The sequence below is a fragment of the Mobula hypostoma genome, chromosome 10 (assembly GCF_963921235.1).
Source record: "Mobula hypostoma chromosome 10, sMobHyp1.1, whole genome shotgun sequence".
Classification (NCBI taxonomy): Eukaryota; Metazoa; Chordata; class Chondrichthyes; order Myliobatiformes; family Myliobatidae; genus Mobula; species Mobula hypostoma.
Genome location: NC_086106.1, coordinates 72,418,741 through 72,432,935, shown reverse-complemented (window position 1 = coordinate 72,432,935; position 14,195 = coordinate 72,418,741). Strand labels below are relative to the sequence as shown.

At 40.8% G+C, this 14,195-nt stretch overlaps 1 protein-coding gene across 1 annotated transcript in view; it reads left to right on the top strand.

The window, feature by feature from the left end:
• Window positions 1-300: 300 nt before the first annotated feature.
• Window positions 301-14,195, top strand: part of pcdh11 (protocadherin 11) — an 828,012-nt gene continuing 814,117 nt past the window's right edge. The window contains exons 1-2 of the mRNA XM_063060629.1: window positions 301-456; window positions 852-3,907. Of these exons, the coding sequence (XP_062916699.1) occupies window positions 878-3,907 (3,030 nt within the window). The 5' untranslated portion in view covers window positions 301-456; window positions 852-877. The remainder of the gene's footprint in view (window positions 457-851; window positions 3,908-14,195) is intronic.

The window sequence follows — 14,195 nt, the reverse complement described above, 5'->3', positions numbered from 1 at the left end:
ATATCTCTAACGTGCTCCTTTCCTTAAAAGCAATCTTTCTTGGGCTTGCTCCTGAACACAAGCCCCGCCTTCAGTGACATCAGGGAATCGGAGAGCGCCATTGGCTTGTCAATGGCAGTGTCCCGCCCTAACCCGCTGACGATTGGATAGTGCTATGGTCGGTGGGCGGGTGCAGGGTGGGGATGCGGCGGGGAAGGAAGCTCCGAAGTGGTGGGCTGAGACGTCGCTCAGCTGGTGCGGTGCTATCAAGTTGCGGCGTAGCAGAGAACTGGAGACGAGGCAGGCTGCAACGCAGAAGCCGATTTCGTGTAGCTCCAACTCAGGAGAGGGAGCGCTGAAGGAGCAAACGACCTGCTGCCAACTTCATCTGGAGCATGTTTCAGCACTCTGCAAGATACAGCGCCATACGCAACGCCGATCGTCTCTGAAAGCAAAACGTTTGCAAAGAAATCTAAGGTGAAGGGAAAAAGGAAAATAAATAATTGCTTGTTTTTTTCCCCTATTAAAAGTAAGCGGGACGTTATTTGCCCGGGAATTACTGTGCAGTCAATGCAAAGAGATGTGTAATGAATTTGCAGGTCTTTTTTTCTCTCTGGGCGCATCTCAAATCGCTGTTTCAACTATTGCAAATACCCCTATGTTTTAATGTTTTGCTGTGTAAATTGCAGAGCTGCGAATGGCTTATCAATTTGTTGCTTCTGATTGCAGTGCGTGGCATTAGTAATTATTGTAGATTTCAGACTGCGGTGTTGAACTTGTCATGTATAATTACAAACAGCTTTTAATTAGTTTTTCCTCCTCTCTTTCTCTGCCCCCCCCCCAATCTTTCCCTTCTTACCCAACTGTTCCAGAAGTTGACGGCCTTGGGGAGGGGGAAATGCGATTATTTTCGGTCCAGGATCTGGGCATGGAGTTGTACCTGGTGGCGGCGGTGCTGTTTGCAGTCGTAGTCCCGGGGCTGGGGCAGGAGAAGGACTACACGGTGCGGGAGGAGCTGCCCGAGAACGTGCTGATCGGCAACTTAGTACGGGACCTGAATCTCAGCGACGCCAACCTGCCGCTCATCTTCAAGCTGGTGTACAAGACGGGAGACACGCCGCTGATCCGAGTGGAGGACAGCACCGGCGAGCTCTTCACCACCTCGCACCGCATCGACCGGGAGAAACTCTGCGCCAACATCTACAGCGAGACCCGCTGCTTCTACGAGGTCGAGGTGGCCGTGCTGCCCAACGAGGTCTTCAAACTGGTCAAGATGAGGTTCCTGATCGAGGACATCAACGACAACGCTCCCCTCTTCCCTTCCACCGTGATTAACATCTCCATTCCCGAAAACACCGTGGTCAATTCGCGTTACTCCATCCCCTCCGCCGTAGACCCCGACGTGGGAGTCAACGGGATTCAGCACTACGAGCTGTTGAAGGGGCAGAATGTCTTCGGTCTGGACATAATCGAGACTCCCGAGGGCGACAAGTGGCCCCAGCTGATCGTGCAGCAGAACCTGGACAGGGAGCAAAAAGACACTTATGTGATGAAGATTAAAGTGGAAGACGGTGGGGTCCCACCGAGGTCGAGCACTGCCATCCTCCAGATTACCGTGACTGATGTAAATGACAATCGTCCTGTGTTTAAGGAGAGTGAGATTGAAGTCCACATCCCAGAAAATGCTCCCGTGGGCACCTCGGTGATCCAGCTCCACGCCACCGACGCTGACCTTGGCCCTAACGCAATTGTCCGTTTCTTCTTCAGTAACCAGGTGTCTGCTTTGGCCAGGAGGCTCTTCACCATCGACAGCACCAGTGGCCTGATCACAGTGAGGCAGCCCCTGGACCGGGAAGAGTTTCCAGTTCACAAGCTAACTGTCCTGGCCAGCGATGGCAGCTCGACTCCGTCCAGAGCTGTGGTCACCATTAACATCACAGACGTTAACGATAATGTGCCGACCATTGACACCAGGTACATAATTAACCCCGTTAACGGTACTGTCTTGCTGTCTGAAAATGCTCCGCTCAATACCAAAATTGCACTGATCACAGTTACAGACCAGGACTCTGATTTAAATGGGAAAGTCACCTGCTTTACTGACCACGATGTCCCATTTCGTTTGAAGCCTGTGTTTGATAATCAGTTCTTATTAGAAACTGGAGCCCTGCTAGACTATGAGAACACAAAAGAATACACTATTAAGATAGTGGCATCTGATGCAGGCAAACCACCGTTAAATCAATCAGCCACTGTGGTGATTAAACTGAAGGATGAGAATGATAACGCTCCTGTTTTTAATCAGCCCATAATTGGGCTGTCAATTCCTGAAAATAACACCCCTGGTACACAGTTAACAAAAATCAGTGCTACTGATGCGGACAGTGGGAAGAATGCAGAGATTACTTACCTCTTGGGTCCCAATGCCCCATCCATCTTCAGCGTGGATCGGAGAACCGGCATCCTGTCAGCTATGAGGAGATTAGACAGAGAGAAGCAAGACCGTTATGTCTTTACCGTACTAGCCAGGGACGGTGGCAAGCCCTCTATTCAGAGCAATGCTACTGTGATTTTGACTGTGTTGGATCAAAATGACAACAGCCCTTCCTTCACACACAGTGAATACAATTTCTATGTGCCTGAAAACTTGCCCATGTATGGAACTGTTGGACTTATCACAGTCACTGATGCAGATGCAGGAGGTAATGCAGCTGTTAGTCTTTCTATACTGAATGATAAAGGCTACTTTATAATTGATCCCACCAGTGGGGTTATCAAACCTAATATTACATTTGACAGGGAGCAGCAGAGTTCTTATACGTTTCAAGTCAAAGCTGTCGATGGAGGTAGGCCTCAACGAACTTCAGTGGCGAGAGTGACTATAAATGTTGTTGATGTAAATGATAACAGCCCTGTGTTTGTGTATCCTTCCTCTAACTTTTCATATGAACTCGTATCTACTTTTGCTAACCCTGGCTCTGTGGTGGGAAAGGTTTTTGCCATTGACAATGACACGGGGATGAATGCGGAACTTCGCTACAGCATAGTCAGTGGGAATTCCAGAGGGCTCTTTGCCATTGATCCAATGACTGGCAACATTACCCTGCAGGAAAAAGTGACAACAGGAGACCATGGCTTATACAGGCTGGTAGTGAAGGTCATTGATTTGGGACAGCCAGAATCCCTGCATGCCATAGCACTTGTGCATTTGTTTGTGAATGAAACCATCAATAATTTTACATATGTCCAAGACCTGGTGCGGAAGAGCATGGAGACCCCTTTGGATAAGAATGTTGGGGATAGTCAGATGACCCCTCAGACCAATGATTACATTAAAATTGTTATTGCCATCATAGCTGGGACCATGACTGTCATTCTTGTCATTTTTGTTACTGCTTTGGTACGATGCCGCCACACGCCAAGACATAAGGCTGCGCAGAAGGGGAAACAGAGTGGGGAGTGGGTTTCCCCCAATCAGGAGAACAGGCAGATTAAGAAAAAGAAACGAAAGAAGAAGAGGTCTCCAAAGAACCTCCTTCTGAATTTTGTTACCATTGAGGAGTCCAAACCAGATGACCCTGCCCACGAGCACATCAATGGTACCTTGGATCTTCCAGTGGAATTGGAGGATCAGACTATGGGGAAGTATAACTGGGGCACAACACCTACCACTTTCAAACCTGATAGCCCAGATCTTGGAAAACACTATAAGTCTGCCTCACCCCAGCCCTCCTTTCAAATCAAGCCTGAAACTCCAGTGCCCGTGAAGAAGCACCATGTCATCCAAGAGCTACCGCTGGATAACACGTTTGTGGTGGGCTGTGACTCCCTGTCCAAGTGTTCCTCGAGCAGTTCTGACCCCTACAGCGTTTCAGAGTGCAGTTGTCAGGGTGGCTTCAAGACTGCAGGGCCAATCCACACCAGACAGGTAATGCAGAGATTCTAACTGGCCCTCAAAGAGAGATCTTGTCTTGAAGATTAAAAGCCTGAATGGTCATGCATGGCTGAGGCATTGAAATGTAAACAGCTTGTGATTCATCAATGTTGGAGAGAGAAATTAGAATGAAGTGGCATTTAGCAGGTGGTGATGCTAAGTTGTGTTTCAACCACATGGTCTCTAGGTGGCACTGTAGTACTTCCTTGGGTGTACAGAAAGCTGCAGCAGTATTGAAGAGAAGGGCACTGCAAGTATGCTGTGGAGTAGCAGGCACAGGAATCCTGAGATGCGTAGTGCAGGTGCAATGTGAGGCTGTACAAAATCGATCTTTTGGTTTCTGTTCAGAGACGTTGGCACCAGCAGTAAGGAAGGGAGGAACAGACCACACATTACACAGCAAAACAGTATCCCATTATACGGAAGAACAAAGACAGTAATATATTTTAAAAATTGTAATAAAACTGCTGTGACTTGACCATTGCCTTCCTGTTAAATAAATATGCTTCTGTAAGGAATGCTCTGTAATTTCTAATTTAGAGATCTGCAGGGAGGAGGGCAAAAGAGCAGCTTCTCAATTCTGTTTAGTAGTGTAAGTAAATGGAAAATCTCAACTGCTTAAACCTTGGAATGTCAAGATTTCAAAAGCATGATTATTTGAGTTTCAATGTTTCTGATATCACTTCTGTCACCCTACTTGCATGCCAGAGACTGGCTGCTTAAAATTGTCCATTTTTTTAATATGTTGAACATGCACGTCAAAGAACTTAGGCAGCAGGCATATCGTGTATCTTTGATCTCTTAAGAAATTGACACAGTTTATGGAGCCAGGCCTGTGGATCTTAACTGGGAAGTACATTCTCTTTTATCCTGTGCTGTTTCATAATATGCACAATTTCTGAGGAAAGGAAGACAGGGCAAATGCAAACTGGGGAAAGGCAGTTAGATTGAAACTGTATGTGAACCAAGATGTTGAAGTACCAGTGTGGAAAAAACAGGTGTTGCGGGTGCTTTCAAAGATTATTGATTGACAAGTGTGTTGGGGAAGGATGTATTTGCAAACTTTTTATAATGACGAAATTGCTCAATAATATGCAAATGTCTCAGATGAAATAGTACATGTTGTTCTGCTATTATTGAACATTGTAGTGTCTGTTGTTTAATGTGTCTTTCTGAATCTCCATTATACTTTACTATCTTAAATTCCTTTGAGACCAGTTTAACACTGGGAGGCAAAGGGAATCTGAGCTGGAGCCAAGAAGCTACCAGCTATAACGGTATATGACTCAATTATTCATATGTTTGGAGGACAATTGCATGTACTATTTGTCTCGAGTTTCCCTGTGAGTAGACGTTTTTTTTGTCTGTCAGTCTGGCCAATGTACAAGTATATCCAATCACCAAAAAAAAACCTTGCTGCTAATATGAGTAGGTTCTCTGAGCAACTTTGGCCATGATTTACAGAAGAATTTCGCTCCAGGAATTACATACTGATTTGGAACCTATTTGTTCATCAATGTTTGCCTCAACACTAATAAACACTTAATCTGAAGCTAACAATAGGTCTGTGGCTCTTGCATCCATGTGAATTTTAAACTGTACTTTTGCCTTCCTTCTGAATTTGCAACATTTTTAGGTTTGCAACACAGGTTGGACCAATTATGCCACTAGGAGTCAGTAGCTCTACCAGTTTGCTAGATTAGATTGTGGCTTTCTGGGGATTGCATGGTAAACATGGTTATATCTTCTCTCACGTTCTTTGTGAAATCAATTGGTGCACCAGTCAGCCTCTCCTTCTCTGTGTATCTGTTTGGAGCATGTTTGTTGAAACTGTCCATAGTTACCTTAATGGACTTGCATACCAAAATAATTTCACAGATTGACTTTGTAGTATAGTTTAAGCTTCTCACACTTATTGAGGAAATGTCTGTAAGCTTGGTGGTGGGGGTTATTATCATGGTGCTGATGGGTAGCTTCTCAGATAGTTTCTGCAGGATTTCCATAGATGGTGGCCCTTTTCTTGCTATTTGTAACAGAACTTTCAAGGTACAAACATGAGGACACTTTAAAATAAAGCATACTGTAAATATTTTATGAAAGTAAAGGTTTCATTTCAAACCATGCCAAGTTCCCTCGACATTGGTTCTGAAATTCACCCTTAGTTAACATGACAAAGGGGTAACTTGCAATTAAAAATAAAAAATATATATATTTACACTCACAGTATTTAACAATGTTAGGCTTGTGGCCCTTCTAGGTAACGATGGTTGTGTCACTATGGATGCTGTTGGCCAATTTGATAAGATACATTTGTTGCTAGTTGACCAGTTTGGGGAACCAAGGTGTTCTGTTCATTTTTTAAAATTTATAGTTACAATATTTTCAGAAGATTTTGATTCATTACCACAGATTGAGGGATATGTGTGAGCAACAGAACAGACTTGTTTTACAATTCTTAATAATATCCATAGTTAAGTCCAGGATGTCATTTCCAGGCTCTGTGTATTACTTTCTGTGATATTCCACGTAGATCTAAGGTAGTACAGATGCTTTATCTGGAACTGTAAATCAAATAAGCACAAAGCATATAATAAATCAAATGGGAGCTGAGGTTCCGCAAGATAGGTTCCTTTGGAGCTGGCAGGTTTTGCTCAGGTCATTTGATTTTGTTCAAAGAAATGTTATGATTTTATAATAAGATTATAGAATAAGTACAACCTGTCTCTCATTTTGAATATCAATGGGTGGTGTTAGTGAAACAAGATGAGTGACAGACTTCCATTTGGTGCAACTTATAACACCAGTCAAGTGACTGAGTAGGGAGAAACATTCAGTATTAAATCTAAATATGTGAGGCAGTGTTTGTTTATTTTGAAATAAGCTGTTCACTTTGAGTTAATGTTCTTTCTCGATGTACAACATAGTGTCTTGATATCAAAATGATTGCAGTGGAACTTCATTATTACAAACTCATCTTTCTAAATAAATCCCTCACCGTGGATTTTAGTTTGCACCTATGTTCTTAATAACTTATTGCTCTAAGAAGATCACACGTTTGATCTGTGGTCTCTACTGCTGTAGCTTAGACTCTAATCTCAATGCATATTGTGTTCAGGAGGAGGCGTTGCACTGCCTGTTGCAGTTGGTCACCTGTACTATAAATCTGAACCATTTGGTGACTTGCTGTAATAAAGTGTGAATCTATGTACGTTGCTTTAGGGGATCAGCCTTGACCATAATACCCTCTGCTTGAATATCATGGGAACATGGTAAGGTGCTCAAGGGCAACAATTGTACCTAGAATCCATATCCCAATACAAACTAGCCTTAATCAGTAAAAAGCACAAATTATATAGGTCATCTTTTAACTTGTTTTAACCACAGTTTTGGTGCAAGATCCATCAGAGTAGATACACAATGAGACAGAGCCAAAGGACCACTTGAGTTTGTAATGATAAGGTTTGACTGCAGACTTGCAAGAGTTTGTAAAACGTGCAACATTTTGCAGACTTGTGTATGTTGACTTTTTTCAATTTCGAGTAAGCAACTTACTTGCTGCTCTACTTGTTAAAAGCAATAGTTGAGTTCTCTTAAAAGTGCAATGCGGTGTAAAGTAGCTCCATTTCAACATTAGTGGTAGACGTACCATTTTTCATTTAAATTTAAAATTTATTTCTGAATTTACACATAATCTGTATTTTTGGTACGGCCTGTGTATTTCATTTTGTATACATGTGTTTTAATGTGCAAAAACCCATTTCTTCATTAAACATTTTTTGCATTACACGAACACATGAGCAGACTTTTTGGTGTTTCGAGTCCAAGGTTTGTTATGAGAGTTTTTGGTTTTAGTTCTTCAAATCAACTCATATTCTACACTTCTCCATTATTGATTTCCCCTTTTGACAGTTAAAAGAAAACATTTATTAGGAGTAGAACGCCATGAGCAACTGCAACATTAACCAGCTGACTTTTGTAGATCTAAGACCCTCAACAGAAGTCATTGAGGCCCATTCGTGTTCTTGCAATTGTCTACATCAGTATCCACAAAGGTAATCTCATCAGGCATGAGTATAAGAAGTGCTCAAATTTGTGCCAATTGTTATGAGGTGGATGTGCATTCATCCATAAATCTTGTATTTATTCTTGTTTTGACTTATTGGAAGGGCTTGTCGCATCACCTGCACTCCTTCCATCAGAGGCTTCTTGATACCACCTTCCCGGATGAAACTGTCCCACGTAACTTGGACAACATAAAAGCCAATGATCAACGCTGTTAAAATAAGCTCCCATTACAAAATTAAACTTGGAACTCCTCTATGGAATAAGTCACTGGTTAGACTGGTTAATTAATAGAAACCCATTTTTGACTTTTCACTATGTGGAAAGAATCCAGCAATTCACAGAAATTGATTTTTGAGGGTTAAATGATCATTCAGAATTTGCTGCTCGCATGTACATGGGAGTAATTCGTGCTGCTGTTGCTTCCCATACTCTGAAGAACAATTCAATACGCTTCAGTACTTTGCCACAAGTTCAGTGTTAATGGTCAATCTTGTGTAAGTGGACATTGTTCTATGTGTCCGGTCAAGACAATAAGTTTCAATGCTGTACTCATTAATAATAGTCAAGCATTTTGCATGAGATTTCTGGATATCAAGCAGAAAGCCAAAATTTTTCTATCCCTTCCCTCTGGGGAGATTTTTTTTAATTGTTTGCTAAATGTATACTTATAATCATGTAATTTGTACACAACAAATATTGAATGAGGAATTTGTCTTGTCTCTGGAAGAGAGTTTATACCCAATGAACATCTTTATCTGTGTTTATCTATTAAATGAAAACAAGTGATTACAGAAGTTAAGATCTCTTCAACATCATTCCATTAACATGCCAGCCTAATTTTTAGGAACATGGAGCATCATGTTGTAAATAACGGATTCATGATTGTGCCATTAAACTTTAATGCATTGTTCCCTAAACAATAGAGGTGGATACAGACAGTTTCACCCTGATGGATCCCAGTGCATCCGTAAAGATGCCGAACCAGTATGAGTGTAAAAGTGCTGTTTTTAAAAAAAAAATCATTGCTTGGTTAATGTGCCAGAGTGCATTGTACACAATGAGCAAGGATACACCATCACTCTTTTACTCTGTAAAAGTCAAGATTAAGTTTTATTGGGAAAACATTACAACTCAAAATTAAACAGTACAGTTAATACCCACCATGGTTTAAACCATGTACCACATACCTTTTCACGAAAGTGAGAATGTTTGTTACTTCTCAGGCAGAATGGTTGCCAAACAGTGCTGATGGAATCAGTCAGGTATTGCTTTCCACTATTGACTACATGCTAATTTAGCCAGAATATATATTTGGCTGGTATGATGCCTATTGAAAGATAAATCTATTTCCATTTAGATACACCTAATGAGTACCCTGTAACTATGCAGCTTCGTAGAAACTTTCTTCCCCCTCATGCCTAGCTGTTTTCTGCCATGGCTTATTATGTTCCAAGTCTGGTGACAGACAATTTTTTGTGAGATACTGAAGATTTCCATGGTTGAATGGATTAACTAGCTTTATTTGAACATTCCTCCATTAAAACAATGACAGCATTTCAGAAGTAATTTATTGATCCTGAAGTGCTTCGAGACATCCTGAAGAAACTTTAAGGTATTATATTTATGTAAGGTTTTTTTTTGTCACAACTAAATAATTTCAAGGGATTGAAAATGGGAAGTGGGGATAGGGTGATGATTAATTTTACTTAATTTAAGAAAAATACATGACTCCCATATGTAGTTTTTTTACAACAGTGTATTCATTTGAGGTTTGATCCAGACAGTTAGGCTTTTTGTGGATAAATTGGACTTGCTAATTATATTTTGTAATTTTGAAAGCTGTTTTCAGTTTGTTTGCATGCTCACAGTGGAGGTGTCTTTGTTACTGTGCAGTAATCAGTGGAAAAGGTAGCATTGATGAAAAGATGTGAGGAGTACCGTTATAAAATAGTAACTGTATAATAAAGACTGGATTGGAGGCAGTTAGTCCAGTTATTAAAGCTCAAAATTCACTTCCTCATGGCTGAATAACATGCTTAAGTGTATTTTTAAGAGTGAATAGAACAATTAATTTATTTCTAAGATGAAAAGGCACAAAGTTAACTATAAAAGGAGACTTGAGCACTTTTTACTTGAGGTGTTTTGCATCTTTTAAAATCTTATGATATCACAAAGCATTTCACATCAAATGTAGGACTATTAGATTTAGATTTACAGCAGCTGTAGATTTTTGATTTTCAATCACTTTAAGGACTTCCAATTTACTTCTATTTGTAATAAAGGATGCACAATATCCAAACACTCACAGCCATAAATAAGTTTTGGTCTCCCTGTTACAGTAAAGACATAATTAAACTGGAATGCAGAGAAGATTTATAAGGATGCGTCAGGACTTGAAGGCCTGGACTTGAGGGAGATATAGGGCCAGCAAAGAATTTTCCTTGGAGCATAGGAGAGTGAAGGGTAACCGTTATAGAGGTATGTAAATCATAAGAGTTGTAGGTAAGGTGAATGTACGTGGTCTTTTTGCGAAGGAAGGGGGGCTAAAAACTAGAGAGCAGAAACTTGAGGGGTAGAAGATTTGAAAGAGACTTGAGGGGAGAATTCACACAGAAGGTGGTGTGTACATGGAGCGAGCTGCCAGAGAGAAAGTGTGAGGCAGGTACAATAACAACTTTCAAAAGACATTAGGATAAGTACATAGGGTGGACTTGGAGGACTTCAGTGTAATTCAGGCAAGTGAGATTAGTTTGGTGGGTATTGTGGCCATGCATGAATTAGGCTGAAGGACCCATTTTCATTTTGTATTACCCTTAAGTAAATGAGCAGACCATTTTTTTGTGACATTGGTTAAGTATTAAAGGGGAGAGAAGAGAATGTCATGGCCCTGTTTTAAAAAGAATAGTGGGATCTAACATGGCCTTCATATAATGTAATGCTCCATAATATAAAACAGGCAATTAGACTTGAAATACCATCAATACTCACTTGATATTTATCAGAAAGGCTGCTCCGTGCAAATGCTGTCAATACTACCTGTGACAGTAAGTATGTTTTCACAGTTTAATTAATACTATTTTTCAGTATTATCTGTTTTAAAAAAACATGTTTTTTGAGTGCCTGTCTCAGTGAATCCAACAAAGCAACATTGGATATGTTAATTATTGGACAATATACTGGATGCACAATCAATTCTCATTGAAACAGGAAATTATAAATTCGTGGAGGCTTTTTATCAGTATCCGCAAAATCTCTTGTGACTCCATGGAGGGTGGTTGAAATGATTAGCACATGACAGAGCTAATTCTCCAGTGTATCTTGATTCATCTATAGTAGTCAAAAATCCACAAATAAGTTGAGTTATATTATTTTAATAACAGAGGTAAATTAAAGTGATATAGGCAATTGTAAATATGAGATTTTTTTTCAGTGACCTTTTCCCAGTGGATGGATGCCTTAGGCACTCATTGTTCCCACCATTGCTACCAAATTGGCTTCTGTGAAACTAAGACATATTGGGTGCGGCCACAGGTTATGTGACTGATTGTCCTAATCCTGTTTTAGCTCTAATTTAATGTATTTATCAGCAGGGTCACTGGATTGGGATCAGCAGTAGGTATCCTGGTTCTATTTCCCTTTTCAACTCAGGCAATTAACTAGTGCTCCACTTGCCAATTTAATTGTGATCTACAGACTGCTCTGACCCAAAGTTAACTTTTATTCTTGTATGAAGAAGGATTTATCTTATTGCTGCCAAAGTACTTTTCCCCCGTGGCACATGTGGCTTTGCCATGCATCACATTTATCAATTTGGCCAGGAATTGTGGAATGTAGTGTGTATCATGTAAAATGAGGTGAAGCAGTTAATGAGAATATCCTACTGGACAAGCTTCTTTAAAACATCTTGACATTTTGCTGCCCCATTCTTTGAAATACTGGAAGTGCTGTTTGTCCTTCAAATGACATTGCAACAGATGAAGTTTTATTTTTGTCATAAACAAGAGAAACTCTGCTGATGTTGAAAATCCAAGGCTAAACACACAAAATGCTGGAGGATCTCAGCAGGCCAGGCAGCATCTATGGAAAAGAGTGAATGGTGGACATTTTGGGCCTTCATCAGGAAGGCCCTCCCATCGATGCTGCCTGGCCTGCTAAGTTACTGCGTTTTTTTTTGTGATTTGTAAGATTTTTCTCTGTTGTTTAATGTAGAAGATTAGTTCTGTTATATAGTTTAATGCCCCTATTAGATGACCTTGAGAACAGGGTTGGCATTTCTGTTAGTACGGTACCCTTAATTGGTTTCATTCATATATCTTGGAGAAAAATTGTTTTTTGGTCTGCCTTGGAGATATATAGTGTACTATTTGGTGTTGTTCTGGGAAGCTGTCTTGATCTCCTTCCCTTCTCCTTATACGTGCTCCCTTTCAGAAACATCGTTAGCATAAACTTTATTTCCACATTTACTCAGATGACGCACAGTTGTACTTCTCAGTTGAGTGTGATGGTAATAACACCCTATCTTCTCTGACTTCCAGAATGGCTGCAATGAACAAATGGATGAGCAATAATTTCCCAAAGCCAAAGGATATACTTTTTGATAAACTTGTGAACTGGGCTGCCTGTAAAATCAGAAGTAACTAGTCTGGGTGTTAACCTTGATTCAGATTTGAATTTTAAATCCCACATAAAACACATATACTTAAGAAATGTTGCAAAGGTACATCTTTTTCTGTCACATAAAGATGCTAAAATAACTAATTCACATCTTTATATTGATGAGACTAGATTACTGCAATGCACTTTTTAGTGGCCTTCCAAAGCAATCTTAAACTCATTTGGAATGCTGCTGCTAGACTTTTAACCAAAATTAGGATGAGGGAACATAACATCATAAGACATAGGATCAGCATTAGGCCATTCAGCTCATTGTGTCTGCTCCTCCATTTCATCATGGCTAATCCATTTTTCCTATCAACTCCATTCTTCTGCTTTCTCCCCATTTCCTTTCATGTCCTGACTAACCAAGAACCTATCAACCTCTGTCTTAAATACATCTAATGACCTGACCTCCACAGCCACCTGTGGCAGTGTATTTCACAGATTCACCACCCCCTCCTTAAGGAAATTCTTCCTCATCCCTGCTCTAAATGGACATCCCTCTATTCTGAGGTTGTGCACTCTGGTCCTGAACTCCCCAACTATAGGAAGCATCCTCTCCACATCCTATCTGTCAAGGCATTTCAACATTTGATAGGTTTCAATGAGATTCCCACTCATTCTTCTAAATTCCAGCAATTACAGGCCCAGAGCCATCAAATGCTCATCATATAATAACCCATTCATTCCTGGAATCATCTTCGTGAACCTCTTTTGAACCCTCTCCAATGTCAGCAATCCTTTTTTAGATAAGTGGACCCAAACAGCTCACAGTACTCCGAGGGTGGTCTGTAACAGTGCCTTATTAAAGCCTCAGCATTACATCCTTGCTTTTGTATTTTAGTCCATTTGAATTGAATGCTAACATTGCATTTGCCTGCCTCACCACCAACTCAACCTGCAAGTTAACCTTTGAGGAATCCTGCACAATGACTCTGAAGTCCCTTTGCACCTCAGAGTTTTGAATTTTCTCCTCATTTAGAAAACAGTCTATGCTTTTATCATTTATAACAAAGTGCATGATGGCACTTTTCCAGGCACAGTATTCTATCTGCCAGTTCCTTGCCCATTCTCCTAATCTGTCTTAGCTCTTTCTGCAGCCCCCCGTTCCTCAACAGTGCTCGCTCTTCCACCTATCTCCATATTGTATGCATGCTTGGGGAAGCCTTCAATTCTATCATCCAAATCACTGACAGATAACATTAAAAGAAGCAGTCCCAACCCTGACCCCTGTGGAACATCACCAGCAGCCGACAAGTATTCTCACTCTTTGTCTCATGCCAGCAAACCAATATTCTGTCCTTGCTAGTATCTTTCCTGTAATACCTCTTGTTAAGCAGCCGCATGTGTGGCACCTTGTCAAAAGTCTTCAGAAAATCCAAGGACACAACATCTGCGATTCTGCTTTATCTATCCTGCTTGTTATTTCATCAAAGAATTCCAACAGATGTGTCAGGGAAGATTTTCCCTTAAGGAAAGCATGTTGACTTTGGCCTATTCTGTCATGTCTTCAAATACCCAGAGACCTCATCCTTAAAAATCAATTCCGACATCTTCCCAA